At 41.5% G+C, this 20933-nt stretch overlaps 1 protein-coding gene across 1 annotated transcript; it reads right to left on the bottom strand.

Annotated features, from left to right (window-relative positions):
- Nucleotides 1–14138: 14138 nt before the first annotated feature.
- LOC116205557 lies at nucleotides 14139–16108 on the bottom strand. The gene is made up of 6 exons (XM_031538185.1): nucleotides 15891–16108; nucleotides 15447–15770; nucleotides 15189–15344; nucleotides 14954–15007; nucleotides 14724–14867; nucleotides 14139–14604 (listed from the first exon to the last, which is right to left on the bottom strand). The coding sequence occupies exons 1-6, from the start codon at nucleotides 16008–16010 to the stop codon at nucleotides 14209–14211; spliced, it is 1194 nt and encodes a 397-aa protein (XP_031394045.1). The 5' UTR covers nucleotides 16011–16108; the 3' UTR covers nucleotides 14139–14208.
- Nucleotides 16109–20933: the final 4825 nt, after the last annotated feature.

Raw genomic sequence — 20933 nt, 5'->3', positions numbered from 1 at the left:
GACCAAGATGAGTCCAGAAAGGTCGAGGATAATTTGGTCAATATGACTAAAATACCCTTGAAACCCAAATGGCCCCGAAAGAGTCACCGATACATGAACCCTTGCATTTTGTTTTATAAAACAGTGTTTTAAAGTTGTTAGCATGCGGGATTTGCGACAATGTTAAAATTGCAATTTACACAAAATCCGAGAAATGGATTTCATCGAGGTAAAGAGACCGTTCTTGACCAGAATAAGGTCGAGGAACCTTCGGCTCTTTCCTCTTGGGAATAGCCGTGGGTTTCCTTGACCCGTTCCGGGTTTCAAGCGTTCTCTTTAATCCAATTTCGACTAATTCTCGCATGCTCAAAAGTTAAACACGATAAATGACACGTATTTAACAAAGCCGGTATCGCAATGAGTTTGAAAAATGCATTTAAACATACAAACCTGCACAAACATTTTATTTATGGAATCGATAAAATAATACCGACTCCATGAGTGCGGGAAAACATAAAGATTCAGGAAACAATTCAAATCGGGGCAAGGGAACCGGCCTTGACCCGAAAAGGTCAAGATTACCCCTCGGTTACCTCCCCAAGTGGTTAATCCGAGAGGTATTTTTGCTTTTCCGGGTCGATATGGTTTGCTCGACTTCAATTTAAATATTTCCCGATATGTTAGCACGTTAAACGATAATAGACATGCATGATATAACATTGAAATTGCATAAAAATTAAATCTTGGAAGTGAAAACATGTTTAAAACCACTTATAACTCCATAAACACAACAAAAATGTAAAAGTCCTAACTTCTCCAAGTCGAGAATGGTTATACCTAGTCCCGGGATGCGGGATAGGACTGTAAAAAGTTAGGTTGGACCGTTGGTGGGTCGGGCTTGGGCTGTTTGGTTTAAACAGACTCGAATAGCACAGATAGACCCGGCTAGAAATTTCTGACCCGACTGTGCAAGTTTCGGGTCAGACGTCACCACAGTGGCTCCCGATGGTATTTTGCTGCAAGGTCGGCGGCTCCCGACTCCTAACTGACCTCCATAGGTGACCGTGGTGGTCGTTCGAAGAAAAAAAACTCGGGTCGACTCGTATAGCCCTGCAAAAATCAAACAAAATAGAGCGCGCCTAGGAACAGACCCGACTGGGCAAGTTTCGGGTCAGACGTTACCACGGTGGCTCTCGATGGAATTTTGGCTCCTGATGGAATTTTGATGCAAGGTTAGTGGCTCCCCGACTCCTAAGAAGACCCCGGAGGTGGCTGTGGTGGTCTTTTGGTTCCAGAGTTATCAGGTTGACCCACAAAACCCTGCAAAAATCACGGAAAACAGAGCACGTCCAGGAAACAAACTCGATTGGGCAGTTTTCGGGTCTGACGTCACCACAGTGGCTCCCGATGGAATTTTGATGCAAGGTCAACGGATCTCGACTCCTAACTGACCCTCGAGTGGCTGCAGTAGTTGTTTTGCGAAAAGAGTCTCTGATCGACCCGATCTGCATAGAAAACCGCAAATGAACAAGAAAATTCGACTTGACTGGATAATTGGGCTGTTTCTTCTTGTTGGGTTAAAACCAGTGGGTTTTTCTTGGATTTCTTGACTCCTTGAAGCCCTAGGGTTGTGTGGGTAGGTGTTTGATGGGTTTTGGCAGCTCAAATTGGTTTGAAAATGCTTGAAACCCGGGTTGTAAATTTTGACCCTAGAATGACCAAAACGGGATTCGGTTCTGTACTAAATTGGTTTTGTGACTTAGAGGCTTCAAACTTAAAATCTAAGCTCGGAAATGGATAGATGGGGTCAAAAACATGTGGAATATGAAGTTTTGTGAAGTTTGGATTTAAGTCGGGATGGTAAATACCATGATTCCGACTTAAGTCTTGAAGGTTTTGCTTGGTTTCTTGCTTGGGCTGAAGTTTACGATTTTCTTGAGGAGTTTGCGAGGATTTGAAGAGTGAGAAATGCTAGAGAGATGGCATGGAAGAGGGTGTGATTAAGTTAATGACTTTTGGGCAATATATAGGTGAAGATTAAGTGTAATTAAAGAGCGAAACGTGCAATTAAGGGCAAGGATTATGGTGATCCGAATTTGCTAATGAGGATGGGGATGAAGACTTCTTCAAAATGCATTGATGAAGCATTAATGAAGGTGGAGTGTTGAAGTGAAATGGTAGCCTTGATATTTTGAAGAAGATAAATGCAAGTTGGCTTGGAGGAAGAAGTCAAGAGGAGGGGCAGTTTGGGCAAAAGGGCGGCTGCCCTAGGGCAGCCCCGTGGGTCCCACGAACATTGAGAGAAGTTCGGGTCTCGATTGATCGCGCATTCGAGGTTTGTGGCTTAAACAAACATCGAATTGTCATTGTGCGCGCGAAAACGATTCAAACGAGCCAAAAATCGTCCAGTTTGCTTAAAAAATGCTCAAATGATTTTTGGAGCTCAAATGCCGATTTTGCTCGTTTCAGGCGATCAGAGCAAAGTTAGCCATTTCTGATAGCATATCTTGCATCTGTGTTCCGCATTGGTCGTTTTGATATGCATTGTCGGTCGAACTGAATAATTGACCCTTTAACCGGTATTACAAATGTGAAACCAGAGACGTCCAAGAGTTCAAAGCCGAATTTCTTAGAATGCTTTTTGAGTTGCTTGAATGATCCGGAGATTGTTGCGATCTCTGTTCGTTGAGAACAAGCCCCAAAGGATCGAAAAAGTGCATCTGGGACTCTAAAAAGCACTGTTCTGAGGGCCTAGATGGATTATGCAATTCCGTCCGATGATTTCATATTGAGCCTTGGGATGAGTAGCACTCTATTGGCCAATCATCTGACGTCAAGTTTCCGGGAAAAGAACCTCCGGTTATGAATTTCCGTTGAAAACGGTCTTTTCTGCTATTTGAAGATTAGGGAAATTGAAAGGGATTCTGCAGTATGGTTTGCCCAATTATGTCTGTCTGCTATAGTTTTCGGGGCAATACATGGCTAACTTCGTTTGCTGATGTTCTGTCAAACCAGTCCCAGATATGGTTTTCCGTTGAAAGGTATGCTGGTTTTCTGTTGAAAGGTATGCTTGTTTTGTCGCTCGAGAGTCATTCGAGGAGTCTGCATGACTTCCAAGGGACAATTTGAAGCAATGTTTGTGATCTGTAGAATTGCGGGGTATGACTGTATCTGACATCGGGTATTAACTTTTCTTGGATGAACCGGCCTTTTTGGACTTCCCCTAAAGAGTTGTCTGTATTCATAAAATTGTTCAGTATAGAACAGATGATCTGCGAAATGTGATTGAAGGCACTTTTCATCTATTTGGCATCGCAAGAGATTTTTGGAGTCCAATATTGACTATTTTCTGATGGTCGAGCCAACCAGCGAAAAATAATACTATCGGTGATGTATTATGAAAATGCCAGTTTGGATGTTGTCCGAGCTCTCTGTTTGCTCTGTATGTCACTGGATGATTCTGTATATTCTTCTGTCATGTGCTTGAATCATCTACCTATTTCTGTTGAGTTGAGAGTGAATAGCAATTTGCTGCTCTGTCGGGTCCTCTTACACATTGATACTCAAGTCGTAATATAGATTGCTGTTGATAGGCATTGCCTGAATTGGTGAGTCAAAATGGGGTGTTGATAGGTGGAGAGTGAGAACCGCGAGTAGTTAACCCCTATAGGTGGGCATGACTCACCGTTAGTCATGCGAGCATATGTGTGCGCCAGGTGCATGGGAGGATGTTGTCCCGAGAGTGCTAATTTACTGAAGGCCGAGTTCAATGTTAAGGCGGTTGTCCAACTTGCTAAAGGCTGGCCTCGCTATTAAGGCGATGTTGATTGGCCCAAAGCCAAAGTTGTTGTTGGGTAGGTATAGGTATGCCGGAAGCCAACCTTATTGTTGGGACGGTAGTATTATCTGCCGAAAAATGGCCATGTTGTTGGGGCGGTTATGTGCTTGATCTGCACGAGGTGGGCCTCGCCGCTGAGGCGGTTATGGTGACACGCTGCGCGCGAGGGACAAACGCTGCCCCAGTGTGTGCCCAGGTTTCGTTGAAGACACAAGAGTTTGTCGTTGGGCGTTAACCCAGTTAGGCGGCTTAAGGTACTTGTGAGCGTAATGTTGTTAGTAAATTATTTGAGAAACACTAACGTGGGTTATTGGCACAAGGAAATTGTAAGGGTGTCATGGTGACGCTTGATCCTTCACTCTCGAGTCGCTTGAGTGACTCATGAAGAGTTTTGCCTTAAAATGCAAAATGGGGTCCCGTTTTCGAAGATCTCAATGCGAGGCCTCTGTGGAGCTCCCGTTAGCCATGTATGAGCATATCATATCGAGACATCTTCAATGATGACGTAGCAACTCTATTGGTTGTTCGACGCGCCAGCGGCTTTGAACCCTTCTCGACAAGATGCCATAGGGCAGCTAAGTTTGTAACCTGCCGGGGATTTCTATCTAGAATTGGTCAGACCTCGGTCTAGTCATTTTCGGAGTATAATGACTAGACTCCTGGAGAAAAATGTTTGGGATTTTGGCTCTATGGTAGCCGATTAATGGGTGACTGTGGCTCATTCAAAGTTATGAAATGGACCGAGAGAAAAGAAAAAGTCGGAGAGCACATCGCCGTAGACTAAAAGAATACGCTAGTTCACCCCTACAGCTAGATGTACCCCATTCTTTTCGTCCTGCTATTGTGTAGGTTGTCCTAAACTGTTCCGATGATGTACTTGGTTGCCTACTTACTGCGTGAGGAAGAATCTGCCTTGGAGGGTTGAGCTTTGTAGGAGAGCCGACTTGAGATCATGTTGGATTAGATAATCTTGCCACTTCTCATGGGGATCCCTAGCCCGCACAATGTGCGACGGCCTAGGGGTCAACTCGGTTTGTCTTTCTCTCATTTTGCTAGTCTTTTACTACAGTAGTCCACCTTGAGATTTGGCTGCACCTCTCGACCTAAAGGGGATAGCTCATTTTTTGCCACGACCTCTTACATCGGGATTTTCGATCGTGCCTCTTTGGACTTTTGCCTAGGTCGCCCCATGGGGATTTTCGACCAAACGAGCTCGATTCTTTTGTCTCTCGAGTTTGTAAGGGCAACGGTTTTGGAGAGTTCGACTTCCAATTCGGTGTTGTTTTGTTCTCTATCTCCACTCCCTGTTGCCCCTTCATGTCGATTTTCTTGAATTTTGAGTTGGTGCTGCTAGGGCGTTTGGTGACACTTGGTGCTACCTTGTTTTTTTCCTTTGATTGGCGTGATTGTTTCACTTTCCTTTTTCCTGAGGCTGGGAGACATCTGTGCCTCTCGAATTGGTTTGAATTTCCTCAACTATCGTGGTCGAGGTTGTTTTGATGCGTTTTGCCTCGTGGAAACTTGATGTGTTCTTGCTCTGGCCTCGTTTGTAAGACCCGGGTCTTAGAGCTTATCTTGCACATTAATTTCCCCTAATGTCTATGAAAAAGAAAAATACAAAATTTTGCAACAGAGAGTGGGTGATTGAGATTATCTTGGTGCTTGTTGTGGAGGACGTCCACTCTTGACGTGGATGACTGGGAGTGTTTTGATGCCACTCGCTAGAGGGGCTTACACTAGGTGTCAAAGACCATGATGACCTTAGTGTGAACTTTAACCAGGGAGGCCCTAGCGTTTGTCACTTGAACCTAAGTTGCATTAATGTGAACTTCAACTGGGGGAGCCCCAGTGTATGTCGCCTGAAATTGTCCATCGTGAGTGAATAATTTCTGAGGTGGCCTCCGTGCGAATGTCGAATGGGAATGCCTCGGTCTTCAGTGTTGACGTAGCCTGTGGCGGACACCTTGTAAGATCATCGTCCCCGATCATGTTTTGTGGCTCCCCATAGCAGGTGTCTCCTAGAGAGGTGAGCTCTCGAAGCCGATGGATGTGTGTGGCCTCGGTGGCTTGTTGTTGCTTGATGGTCATTGACAGGCCTTTTTGATGGTGAAGGCCTAATTTGCCTCGGAGCATTGTTCGATTTCGAGGGAGATGGCTACGTTGATGCTGAATAGTTTGCTGGGCCGTGTCTGTCTTTGGCTTCGTAGGGGGTACCTCTTGGTCAGGCCCTTTCCCTGTCGAAGAACAAGGAAAAAGGCCCAAGAAGAGTTCTCGGGGATGTGTGAACACGCGTATCACTCTTCGCTTTGACCAGCGCGTCCCTGTGAAAGAGGACAAAGAAGATGATACATCAGGCAAATGTGAGGTGGAATTTGTGGTAAGAAATATGGGTGAACCCATGGGAAATCCCCACGTCCAGTGCGCGGCCCATCGGTGCCACGCGTGGAGGATATTCGTTTCTGAGAATCCGGTCATCATCATATTGGGGTGGTTAGATCGCAACCAGGGGCCACATAAGTGTACTTTCCTAGGGTGCGGGTAGGCAGATGCAGCTATCATAGGGAAGACTCATGGAGCCGGGTCTCATGGGGATAGGCGGATCGAACAAGCTTGGCAGAACCGATAAAATGCTCTTTGGACTGTCCTAATGCCCTTTTTGAAAGGTTTGTTCCGGCCGGGAGCCCTTCTTGAGACTATATTGAAATTTTAAAAGGAGCTAAAAAAAGAATGCTCTCATGGATGCATGTTGCTCTAACGGTTGGTTGGTGGCCACAACGGTGGGCGAGCAAGGCCCATTCTTTAGTTGAAGGTTCGACGAGGTTAGTAATTCCCGTGGCGGGTGGTCTTGGCCATGCTCTGTCTGTGGAAGCTGTCGCTTGCGATCTTTACGGAGGGAGGGTTAGGCCTCGGTGTTGAGGTTCCAAGGAGAAGGATGCTTCGACGGAGTCTAATTGATTGCTTCAATGAGCGTTCCCTGAAAAGTAAAGGGTAAGAGGATAATGAAGAGATAGGAAACAGTTGAAATTTGATCGAAGAGTCTAAATGGGCGAACTGGCTTGGTAGGTGTCGAGTAAACATGTTGAGGGAGTGCTCAATCGCGCGGAGAGGCATACACGGGGCACGGGGGGTGTGCTTAGTCAAGCGGTGGTGCGCTCGGTCGCGCGGAGGGCTCTTGCACGAGGCACGGAAGGGGTGCACTCGGTCGCGCGGTAACGAGCTTGGTTGCACAGAGAGGGTGCGCTTTGTCGAGCTGTGACACGCTCAATTGCGTAGAGGAGCGTGCACGGGGCACGGAGAGGGTGCACTCGATTGTGGGGTGACACACTCAGTCGAGCAGGGGAGAGTGCACGGGGCACCAAGAGGGGTGTATTCGGTCCTGCAGTGACGCGTTCGATTGTGCAAAGGAGCGTGCATGGGGCATGAAGGGGGGTGCGCTCAGTCGCACGAAGGAGGGTGCACAGGGCACGGAGGGAGTGCGCTCGGTCCTACGGTGACGAGTTTAGTCGCGCGAAGGGGCGCGCTCAATCGGGTGGTGACGCGCTTGGTCCCACGGCCATCTCGAGGACCATTTTATCCTCCAAGGATCCATCAGTTCGATCGGACCCGATCCTCGACTCTCCTGAACTCGCGTTGCTATAATTTTAATTCTGGTCTTCCAATCTCATGGCGAGCGAGAGATGAATATTGGACGAACGCAAATCGGCTGGGATCCACTTAATGTAATTTATATTTATTTGAGAGTATATTGCGAGGAATGTATTTGTACATTCATTTCTTGTAATGATCTCAGTCGATTAGCGACAGGTCCGACTGTCGAAATCGACTGAGATTGTTTACGAGTCCCTGAGACAAGCGGGACCACATAAGTCACTGGGCCGGTCCACGTAGTGAACCGACCATCATGGTCCGATTAGCCAAGATGCGAAGACGGCGGACCGATCCTTTGACGCGAGGATTCAATCCTCTTTTGGCTTTTTAAACTGAATCGATTGTTTTCACAAATTTACGGTATTAAACCGAGCGAGATGAACAAAGCCCAATTCACGCGGTAAACAAATATAAACGAAAAACCTTAGACAAACTAGGGTACCGTTAAGGCATGCGGGATATAGGCCCGCACGTAATAGAACCTCCAAACTTGGAACTCCTGGTTCCGCAAGGCCATAGGCCTTAGCTAAATAGGTGTATCCATTCTCCTTAAACTCGGACAATTTACCGGTCATCGACCTCCGAGTCGTAAACAGGTAGGGGCAACTCCTTTTCACGCGCTTCCGTCACTCATCCCTTGGGAAGATGGATACTCCCTATGTCACGGGCCTCGACGAGACGAAATTTGTATTAGCACACAAGGTTAGACCACCAAAGTTCCCCCAACATGCGCGCGACGTATGCTTGAAGTGTAAGAGGATGGGCGACCAGATAGCCGGCACCAGTGATTGTAGCTAGGCTGCTTGAAATGGCGGAAGATATGGATAACTCAACTGGAGCAAACGAGAAGTGGAAACCTTGCCAAGAAGCCAAGATAAAAGGAAGGAAAAGAATCAGCCCTAAAGTTGAAAGTGAAATGAGAACCAAGCCTGCCCGAAAACGAGGGATGGTGGAAAGGGTAGGAGAAGCCATGGGCTCCAAAAGCAATTTCTAGAGTGCGGGTAGGTAAGGTATATATGTACGAGTGCATGTAATGTAGATATGTAGAGGGTGTGCGAGCGGAATTGAAATGCAAAATAAGAATGTACGAGAACGATGGTTGCTCGTTGTTTCATTGAAAATGTGATGAATGTAAAGATAATGAGGAGTTGAGCCTTGTGCGTACAGCCAATTTGTGTGTTTGTCATGGGGAAATCAGGGAGCTGGTGCAATGAATGACTAACTTGGTATTTATACGCCTAACCTTAGAGTGCCGCCCAAGATACCAAGATAAGTAAATATCTGTTAAAATAAGCAACTAATCTAATGAAAATCAATCCTACGATCGTGGAATATAATACTCCACTTATTGTCATCTAATAAAAGCAAGTATGATCATCCTAATTCAATTATACCTAGTTTTAATGTGAAATCAAGAGCATCATTGCTATGGAACTCAATAAGTGAGGTCTGGCCTTTCGCAAGGGATCGGGTGGTCTATTGGATCGGGTAACAAAGCTGCGTTCTAGCAAGATAGTTGGGTTCCATATCATGGATTGTTAATTGATTTTGCCGCAGGAATGATCCCCAATGAGTGCAGAGGTGCCCTAGTCTGTGATTTTGCTGATGTTATTACGGGATAGAGATGGGATCTCTTATCGCACCTGATTCCGTAGCAAATCCTTTTGCACATTGCTACTTTACCTCCACCGTTGCCAAATCGAGGACCAAATCGACCATTTTGGAAGCTGACGTCGAGCAGCACATTCTCGGTTAAGTCGGCTTATAGATTCTTTATTCCCGATGATATTGTAGGGGGAAGGAGTGCTTTGGAAACTGATATGGAAGTGGCATAGGCCTCAAAGGATTGAAAACTTCTTGTAGATTGTTGGAAATAGAAGACTATTAACGAATGATATGAGAATGCAACGGGGTCTCACTGATTCTGATATCTCTCTTCTTTGCCGGACTGGTTAGAAAACCATTCTATCTGTTTTAAGAGAATGTGTCCACGCTGTAAACACATGGAGACAACTACTCCCAATCAATCGGAGCCAATCCCTTTTTCTTGATGGTAGGGGTCAATGGCTAATTAATAACTTGTCCTGCTCAAACCCAGATCCAAAAGTCTCTCCATGGGCACTTATCTTCGGAGTGTCTTGTTGGCTATTCTGGGATTGGCTAAATAAATCCATCCTTGAGCTCCAGTTCATCTGGCCTCTCGACAGTGCTATAATGATCTTTAAAGTGGTGCATGAGTTTGTTCAATCCAACCTTTGTGCAAATGCACACACAGATCGGAAGGCTCGGGATTGGAAACTAATTGGATGGAGGATGCCGAGTAATGGTTGGCTAAAACTCAATACTAATAGAGCTGCGAAGGGGAACCAAGGTCTCGCGGGGGCTGGGGGTTTACTTCGTGATGATAATGGCAAGTGGCTTGGGGGGTTTGTGCATAACATCGGGATTGCAACTTCTGTTCTTGCAGAATTATGGGTAGTCAAACGTGGTATCAAAGTATCTTGGGAGATTGGGGCAAGGATGCTAGTGTTTGAGACTGAATCTGAGTTAGTTGCAAATCTCCTACGCTCATCAAGTGAGCAGGTGGACCGTAATGCAGCTATTGTGAGTGATATTCGTTCCTTGCTCAACCGTAATTGGTCAATAATGATTGAGCATACTTATCGTGAATGCAACATATGCGTCTATTGGCTAGCGAATCATGCTCTAACGCTTCCTCTCAGAGTCCGTAGGCTAGTTAGTTTTCCTATTGGACTTGATCATTTGATTTTCCATGATATTATTAGGGGCCACCATGTCTCGTTTTTGTAATATCTGATTTCCTTATTAATGCACTTGGATTAAGCCCTGTATTTCACCAAACAAAAAAACAAAAAAAGCAACCAAATATACATGGATGCCACCTCGGTGTGAATTGACATGAATCTTCCCACAAACTCCTTTATATGTATTTCCTAAGTTGACCTTGAGCTTGGCATTTATTCTTCCAATTCTCGCAACATATATGGACATATATGGACGCCCATTCATCTCATGCAATCTCCATCCACGCATATCTCCTTCACATGGAAAGTTGCACATATAATCTTCTATTCCTTAGACCCCTACTGTCTTAGGAGCTATGCTATATATTCCATATGTATATTTCCACTTTTTTGGCAATTACGGGTTTCCTTGCAAAGCAATATCGAGTGTATGGAAATTGCCTCATGACCCACCACTCTCGCCAATTAGAAACATATTCAAGTTTGTTCATGCCCTAGCTTGGAAATAATCCATAGCTATTATACACGAGTTGCCAACCTAGTGCGCCCAATGCTGTCCAAGTCTGGTAGTACTGCTAGCTTATGTCGGATTTCCTCAAGGATCTCGATCATGGGCTGCTCTCCAATGCTTGGGCCCTATCGCTCAATCGAATCATCATGGGATGCCTCTAATTAAGCCCAATTAAGTCCACATGATCCATCATGCTTGATACGTATCTCTCGAGCTCTGCAATTACCATTAGGTGTGAAAAATAGGTATAAACAATTACTAAGACAGAGAAGCAGGTCTCAATACAACTTTCACTTTCCAAATTATTCCATTAGAAAATAAGCCTAATTATTAGAATTAATCACTTGATTACGATTATAATTATAATTTATTTATATCCAAATAACTACCTAAATTTTTCATACTTTATTTCTCCCAGCCAATCACTCACTTTCTCCTCCCCTCACTACCTCTCTCCCCCCTTCATACATTGTTTTTTCTTCCTCCCCAATTTTTCTTTTTCCCTTTTTTTTATTATCCTTTTGAATTATATATAATGGACCTTCCTAAAAAAAGGATATGGGTAGAAATTCCTTTAATGTTGGGATGATATCGAACTCTACCTGGAAACCATGGAAAAAAAAAACACTATCACTTTTTCTTTATGGTATTTTCTCTGCATCTAGAGATCTGGCAATATAACACTTTTTGGATAACGAGAACACATCATCGGGATCAACTGGATGAGTAAAGCAACTATACAATAACATGACAAAGGAGATTAAAGAGCGTAAGTGAAAAATAACGCGTAAGTGAAAAATAACTGGTGTCTTTTGGCTTGCAGACTACCAGGCCTCCTTTAGTCATGGATCTATATTTAGGTACCATGGGAGAGTTGGTGCTTAAAATCGACTACTGAAGGGTCAATCATTCACCAGTTTCCGAGTCATTAAACCGATTAAACATTCAATTGTTTAGTCTGGTCGGTGCTTGAGCAGCAATTGTTGGGCTCACCATGAGATGTAATTTTCCATACTAGAAGTTCTTTTGAAATTGAAGTTGGCCAAGAAGTTGTTATCCAAAAGTACTTACATATAACAGTCAAAGAAAATACACTATTTTCTTTATATTAGACCTATGTGTCTTCCTTATTATAAAAAAAAAATGCATTGTTAGTGCAGAAAGTAAAAAGAAATTGCATTGGAGTTAACGTAAAAAATAATATAAAAATCCACAAAAAAAAAGTAGAAAAGGCATTAGAATAAGAAAATTAATATGTTGAGCTTGCGATTACCTTTTCCTCTCCTCATTTTCCATTTAACTTTCCTGTGTTGGCGTTTGCTGGAATTGTATGTATTTATTATCCATTTAACGCGTTGAGCTCGCAAATCAGTTTTCTAGCTAGGAAGAGGTTAATAAGATATATAGCCTATAGTTTCCTAACTGAAATTCAAGAGAAATTTCTCGGTGATCCTATATTGCTATATAGCGAGGAAGTATTAATAGAATTGCAATAAATGAATGATTGGTCTTATTAGCACATGGGTATTGGATAGGGACTAGTGGGTCATGGACTCGCATAGCAAGTAATTTTAATTGATTTTCCCTCGCTACGTCATTATAAGAAAACAATCATATAAAATTATTCTATACTCCGGTCCATTTTGGCTTGCCTTGTGAAAGTTCCTTTAAACAAGATAAGAAGAATGATCCCCTTGTTTGTTTGTCTGATGCACTTTATTATTTTTACTTTTGATTAAAAAGATATTATATTCTCTTATTAATGTTTCATTATTTTCAAATTATATTATGTTAATAATTATGAAAATAGTATTTATTTATTTTTTATAGTTTTCACTTGCATAATTTGAAATGCATTTATTGCTTGCAAGTCAGTTTTACTATATGTATAGATAGACTTTGGATTTTTTTTATTCAATTTATTTCTAAAAGAGAGACGATGGGAAACAACACTAACGATGAAAATTGGATATATTTGTGTAGCGCAGTGACGTGCACTTTCATCTGTTGATTTAGAGGTCTCAAGTTCGGAACTTAGTGGGACTACCGGTGCCCCTCTATTAGTTATTTAGGATTTCTCCTTCATTATACAAGGCCTTGAGCCTCCTTTGTAACCTGAAAAAAAAAATACCTATTCACCAAAAAAAAAAAAGAAACAGAAATTACCTAAAACAGAATTGGTGAATATAACATAATAACATAGTATAACCGAAAAGGAAAAAACAAAATAACAAATGCTCAAAAACAAAAGATACTATTGAGGATTTAATCAAATGCATAGTATTGGGGATTCAAAACCTTCGGAGAAGAGCAAACAATGATTTCCAGAGGTCTCTCTTAGCCCAGTGAGGTGTAAGTGTCTAATGTTGTGCTGTACTGTCTTTTTTCTTGATGTCTTGCTATGATGCGTATGTCTCCTCTTTAATTTCTCTATCGTTTCTGCCATTCAGTAGGCCTGCGTGCCAATTTTTCCCATTTTAATGGGATCTGAGCTTCTTTGCCTTAATTTGTACTGAGTCCACAATGGGATATTGTATTTGGTTGAAGAAAATGATAAAGAGCATCTCGGGTTTACCCAAAAAAAAAAAAGATCCTAATCTTTAATGCAATATCCTCCCTCCAACAAATAGAAATATAAATCCCCATGTTCTTCACCCAAGGAAATATAAATCCCCGTCAAGTTCCTCCCATTTTCCCCATCCCTCCTACCCTAATTTCTCCATAAAGTATGCTCAAAATTTAATTGGTGAAACGACACCAGCGGAACGATCATTTCTACTGCTGGAAACTCAGGCACTTATCTACATTCTTTTCCTCCTCCTCCAATTTGACATTTGAAACTACCAATAACATTGTTCCTGTCTATGTCTAGACGATCGTCCTTTATCTTATGCACTGCCCAGGTGATCCTACATTGTTATATAATGGGAAAGTATCAATGAAATTGCAGCAAATGAATGATCGATCTTATTATCAAGTGGGCATTGGATAGCAACAGTGGAGTCCGACTACGAGTCGGTTTTTTCCATTCATAGTACTCGAATTTGAGACCTTACTCAAGAGAATTAATTGCCGAACTATTTGAATCAACCCATGTTGGCTTCTTATATTTACTTCATGATCTTGATGCATGTAGAATTAATGTTACGTTCTAGGATTGTCTACGATATCAAACAACATCGGAGTGTCGTTCCAAGTTTTGCATTCCTCAACTAAATCTGTTGATTCATTATATGTCATTTGTTTTCGGATAAGTTATGTACTTGAATTTAAAACAGCCATGAGCCATCATGCTATAGTCAGAGGCTTCTAATTTACTAAAAGAAGCACCGACCAATCAAACATGATGTTCCTGAAAAATCGTAATAAAAAACAACAGCAATGAGATTTTCTACGATTATGCATAAAATGTCTTAATAATAAGTTTATTTTCGATCGATGGAGAAGGATAATGAAGCCATCAAGATTCAAGTACTGTATTGACAGTTTGCTGAATATCCAGGACCACCATAGTAGAAAGATGTTCCCCAGTCCGGGTTCGACCCCTCTTGCACATCGTAGCACTCCGGTCTCGTTATGAGTTTGTAGTATTCCCCGACCTGCCCAACCTTATTGTTTTGATCTCCGGTAGCATACCCTACGTTCCGGAAATAGGCTGCTTTCGTGAAGCCTTCGCCTGGGAAATGGCCACTGCCCATCTCGGTAGTCGTGTGACGGCTTACGGGCGGTGAGCTACTAAAGTCCACATGACCTCCCCATGTTGCGATAAAAGCACCCTTATTCAGGCCGGTGACGAGCGATCCTGGCCAGTATCCAACGGCTTGCGTGTCGAGGAATACCCACCAATCGTTTGTCGAAGGATCCTAAAACGTATGTGTAACTCATCTTTCAAATATATCAAAAGTTCGGTACAATAAATGGGATATCTATATGTCCATGGTGAGAATCAACTGCAAGACCTCTGAAAAAATTGATTATAAACCTTCACTATTCTTAAATTAAAGTCAAATTGCTGCCCATTGTAAGTTGAAATTTGTGGCGCTGGAAATCCAAGAATATCTGGGTTGAGTTTCACGAAACCTGGGCAATCTAGGTTGTAGCAACCTGTTTTTTGATTACCGTCGACCTGTTATAATTAAAAAATTAGAAATTAATCCGTCATTTCGAATTGGTTTGGACAAAAATATGTAGAAGCTAATGAAGTGCTCGTACAGTCCAATATATGAAGAAAGTCGGCTTCTTCCCAAATTGGGATTGAGGGTTTACCTGAAACATTGAGAAAAATTGTAATTAAATACGAGTTATACCTACGGCATCAATCGTAAGACTTTGTTTCGTATAAACTACGCGTAATACCGATCAGATCAAGATCTTCTTCTTTTGCTTCTTATTGAGAAAAGCACACAAATTAAGGTTAAGCATATAAGTTATGTATAGCAATTGTTACCATCCAACCAGCCATTATAACATTATTTCTGTTCCCGGGGCTGGCTAGCCAAATATGAGCAGTACTCGTTTCATTGGAGAAGACGATAGGCTCCCAGACGTTAACATACGCTGCAGCTCCCTGGTAGTTCCCGTTAATTGCAGCCAATTGAGCATACTGTGTCCATCCAAAACCACAATAACAAACATAATCAGAGGCATGAAATTATATATTGACACGCATGTGGCACATTTATATGACAATCGATGGCCCACGTACCTCATGTCCCTTTGGCGATTCGAAGATGACTTCATTACTGCCATAGGCATTCTCGTTCTTTATTATTTGAGGAAATCTCGGAGGAGGTTGACGATGTGCTGGTTCAGTCATTCTGAGGACCGAGATTGTTCCATGTGGGCATTCTCCATTCTTCGACCAGCTTTGGGAGATGTTGGTCCCTCTCCTCGGTTTCTCATCCTCTTGTCCCACTGGATACAATGAATTCGGTGCCATCTGGATAGTATGATTCTTGAGAAGCGGATGACGGAGAGCGGGTTGTTTGTGGATGTCTATGCAGTCGATCAGCACACCATGTACTCCACTCTGTATAATGTCCAATCTCTGAGTTAGATATGCTCAGATCAAAGCATGGAAAAGTCAAGAATAACCATTCGTTGAGAATAAACATAGTGTAGTAGTGTGCATAAAGTTTGAGGAAATGACCTCAATCGTCTTCACAAGTCCTTCTCTGTCAGTCGAGACGCTCCTGGGTTGAGTAGATTCAGGACTAGACAAGGCAATTACCGATAAAAGCAGGAGAAGTCTGTTCTTATAATTTTCCATGTTCGAAGTTCTTCTGAATGAATTGAAGTTGGCCAATAAGTTATCCGAAGACAAGCTAAGGGGACGTCGATAAGCATTTGTGGAACGTACTTATATAGTGGTTCAAGAAAATGCACTGTTCACCCAAAAGGAAAAAAAGAAATTGCATTGGAATTAACGAAAAAAATAGAAAAAGGTAAGAAAATAATATGCTGAGATTGCAAGTACCTTGAATACATACTATTCCAGTAAATGGCAACAAATTTAATCAAGGAAAGTCAAATGGCAATTACCTTTTCGTCGCCTCTATTCCCATTTGACTTTCCTTGATTAAATTTGTTGCCATTTACTGGAATTGTATGTATTCATTATCAATTTAATGTGCTGAGCTCACAATTCAGTTTTCTAGGTAGGAATTGTTTTTGAATATTATATGTTTTCTTGGTAAAATATTTAATTTCCATAATTCTAATCGTTCATTATTCCTTACTTGTGATTGAAAAGATAGCTCATTCTCTAATTAGTATTTCATTATAATCAAATTATATTATATTTATAATTTTCAGAATATTATTTACTTTTTATAATTTTCACTTGCATTAATGGAAATGCATTATTTATTGCTTGTTTGTTTATCCGATGCACTTTATTATTTCTCACTTTTGATTGAAAAGATATTATATTCTCTTATTAATATTTCATTATTTTCAAATTATATTATGTTAGTAATTATGAAAATAGTATTTATTTTTTTATAGTTGTCACTTGCATAATTTGAAATGCATTTATTGCTTGCAAGTCAATTTTACTATATGTATAGATAGATTTTGAACTATTTTGTTTTTTATTCAATTTATTTCCAACACAAAGACGTTAGGAAATAACATTAACAATGCAAAATGGACCTACTCTCCGAAAAAAAAAAAGAACTAAGGCTTCGTTTGTTTCGAAAAAAATAAGTTTATAAGGAAAATAAATTTCACGGAAAATGAGTTTTCAAAAGTAATTTATTTTCATGTATTGAAAAATAAAACTGAAGAAAGAAGAGTCAGAAAGAAATAAGGTTTAAGATGAATTCCTTTACTCTTTAAGGGAATTCATTTTCCAAACATTTCTCTTGCCTTTTGGGTCAAAAGGAAATTATTTTCCTGTTGACTAAAGACTGATATATTATCAAACATTGGAAAATGAGGAATTTACTTTTCTATAAAATGTTTTCCCCAAAACAAATGGAGACTAAAACAGAATTGGGTAATATAACAAAATAATAAAATATAATCGAAAATAAAAATAAAAAAATTAACAAATGCTCAAAAACAAAAGATCCTAACCGTTAATTCGATGACCTCCCTCCAACAAATAGAAATATAAATCCCCAAATTCACCCGAAGAAATATAAATCCCCGTCGAGTTCCTCCCCTTTTCCCCATCGTTCGTCTCCTCATCGATCATAATTTCTGCAGAAGGATGACACCGGCAGAACGATCATCTCTACTGCTGGAACTCGGGTACTTATCTACATTCTTTTCTTCTCCTCTTTTACATTAACGTCTGAAGCTACCGCATTACCATGTTCCTACCGAAGTTTATGTTAGTAAACCGAGTATGTTCGCAGCGGAAAGTTTAATTACAGTAAAAATTAAAATTTTTTTTATCGCGTGCTCATTTAGTCAAAACTTCAAGATCACATCTTGACATAAAAATTGCCTTCTAAACAAATAGATAACATCACATAATGAATCCACAAGAAAAGTTACGAACTTTTCACTAACCTTATCGATTCGGGTCGATTAAATTAGCCATCCAAGTGTCCGGCCTCTAGCTCGTCCATACGAGCACGTCTCCACCGAGATTAGACTCCTCTCGACCCGTACACTTTGATCTAGGTCACCGATCTCGAACGAAATCGTCACGGAATGAAAGAATCTCTTCAAGGACAATACCGATACACTGATCCGGAGTCGAGGAAAACTCCGAATTGCCTCGGGAAGAGTGCGGCTGAGCTGCTGTAGTTTTCAGCCGAATTCTCTCTCTTTCTCTCACAAATATCGGGTCATATCAACCGATTGCGTTCTAGGGTTTATCTGTAAGAATATATCTATATATATCTTTACCATAGGGACTAAAATGCAATTATTAATTAATCCACATTAATTAATAAATCATAAATGAGTCCTCACAAGTTAAGTCATCCAATGACTTGCCCTTATAGTTAGAAAAAAAGATCAAACAAGTCCTTGACACGAGTTTTCATCAATAGACAATCTATTTATAGAAACTCTCCAAATAAGAAAACTATTGTATTTCCTTAATTAGATTTATCCTTGATATTGAACTCGGCTTCAGGATGTGCTAGCACCCTTGCAACCACATTGCAAGCCTCGTTCGATAATTAATTCCTTAATTAACTTCCTTAATTAGAATTAATTCTTTTCTCGGTTTAGACACGCTCAATGTGTGTGACTAACTAGGTTCATCATCAAATGGTAATGAGATTATAGTATCAACTCATTTGACACTACCATAAACTTTTTTTGTAACCAAAAGCATAATTCCCAAAATGTCATTGGTTTCCAAAGTTCACGAGTGACACCTAACAACATATCGTGGCAAGCCAAATGATGATGAATGTATAATTGAAACATTATGATGAACCTCTGATCGTATATACCATGCATTGAGTCCCTTCACTACAAGATCCCGATTTAGCCAGAGCTACGGTAAATGCCAAACTCTATAGCCGATTACATGGACTCTCTAATTTCATTTTTAGATTTGTAGTACTTGAACAGAAACTCTTTTCTATTTGAGTCTATCTAGCCCGACCGAGGATTTCTCGATCCAGAACAAAACTCATATCCATAAGACCTTTTCCCTGTTTACTCAGGTTAGCGAATCCCATCTTGATCGGACACCTAACTCCAAGTATAACTAACTAGGACTACTATCTGCTGAGTAATCGTGCTAAGCACAAATATATTAGTAGTAGCAAATCCTAATCACCTATACTTGAGATAGCGTTCCATCTCAGGTCTAAGGACTATATGCACTAATACGATCCAAATAACATTCATTGACATTAGTAAATTACCATATGAATATTATCTACACGTCACGTTCAACTACTTATCATATAAGTATCCACATATCTGTCATAATAACAGTTATCAAATAGCATGAGACTCACTACTCTATCTTCATTAGTATCTGTATACTAATCATGGAAACAGACAGAGGTGACGATCTATCGGGAGAAATAATGTCCAGTTAAGTCTTCTACGATTGTGAACAGTTTAAAGATATTCTTACTGAATTATTTCGTCACTCATATTCTTAACTCTTAAGAATGAAGCATTCAAAATATCTTAAAGACTTTATTCTAATAAACATAGACAATATACGAATAATAGAATAAACTTTATTGCCATAAAAGGAATTATCCAAATACATAAATCAAGCTCTAGGGCATATCACTAACAGTTTAGACAATCGTCATTTATCTTATGCACTGCCTAGGTGCGGAGGAAGAATTGTCTAGTAAATGCGAGCTTAGTCAATATGATAATTCATTCTTAGAAATCGTCGAAAAGTGTTATTTAAAATTTTCTCCATTACTTGGAAATATTGGATTTCTTAATGCGTCATCAACTAAATATAATTTCTTAGTTTCTCACTTAAAAAAGATGAGCAAACCCGCGCTAGTAGAAGGGGATGCACCGGCATGGGTTGATTCAAGTGGTTCGGTGTTTGTTGCCCTCAAGCAAGGTCTCTAGTTCGAGTCTTGAAAATAAAAAAAAAAAAATCCACGCTAGAAGAGTAGGCCGATCCCGGCTCGACTGGATTAGTCGGGACTCAGTTGCGCTTCCGGATACCAGTGTTCACACCGAAAAAGTAGAGGGGATGCAATTTCAACCGTGATCTTACTAGCATAGATATCGATATTGACGATGGGGGATAATAGCGCTGTGAGTTTCGAATTCAAGTAGAGGTTGTACCACTATAAATTAATCTATACTTGTCAAGTAGCCATGCCAAGTGTTCCAATGCTTAAACTTTTGAGACAGGATACACAGTGTCAACACCCAATTTCGGTCCATCAGCTCCAGGGGGGCAAAATTTTCATTTTTCAATTTATCACTTTTTTTAAAAAAATTAAATTAATTAATTAATAATAATAATTTTAATTTTTTTTAAAAAAATTTAATTATTAGTCTTCGGGCAGGCCGGGCAGCGTTGACCGGCTGCCTGTGACCCGCCGGCCCTTTTTCAAAAGAAAAAAAACAATTCGGGCAGGGCCGAGCAACGCTCGCCGGCTGCTCGCAACCCCGCCGGCCCAGAGATCCCCAATGTCGCAATTTCCGCAATTCTCCGCCAAATCGGCCGAAATTCGAACGGAAAGGGAATGGAATAGCAATAGAAATACGATTCAGGAAGCTACAAACAGGACTCAGCAAGAAAAAACGGAGGAGGGGCTCTCGTTTGGAGGAATTTTGGGATCGGAGATCTCGAAAACCCTCGCCGGAAAACGCGACTTTTCTCCTCGATTTCGGCCGCGTCGACTCCCGGGACACCCATCCCGAGCACGGCGTAGCCCAGGCAGTGCTTGCTGCCGTCTCCCACGTCCTCTCGCGCCGTCGCCGCGACACCCCGAAGCGGGAACCGCCGTCCGCAGCGGCTAGAATCCTCCCCTTCGCCCATCGTCATCTCCTCCGTTCATCTCCTCTCTCACGGGCTCGGCCCATTTTCCTTCGGTCCGTTCGGCCCAGTTTAGTCCATCCGAGACGACCCGACCCAGTTTGTCGCCTGACCCATTCGGTCTCAACCCGGAAATCGGCCCGGAACAAGCGGATCCAGACGCACGGCCCAGTCCGACCCAGCCGTTCTCTTTCGTGGCCCAACGCTCCTTTCCGTGGCCCAGGCTTCGCGCGTTCGGCCCAGCTCTCC

This window comes from Punica granatum, chromosome 4 (genome assembly GCF_007655135.1).
Source record: "Punica granatum isolate Tunisia-2019 chromosome 4, ASM765513v2, whole genome shotgun sequence".
Taxonomy (NCBI): domain Eukaryota; kingdom Viridiplantae; phylum Streptophyta; class Magnoliopsida; order Myrtales; family Lythraceae; genus Punica; species Punica granatum.
Note: the sequence above shows the minus strand (reverse complement) of the source record. Positions and strands in the feature narration are given on the sequence as shown.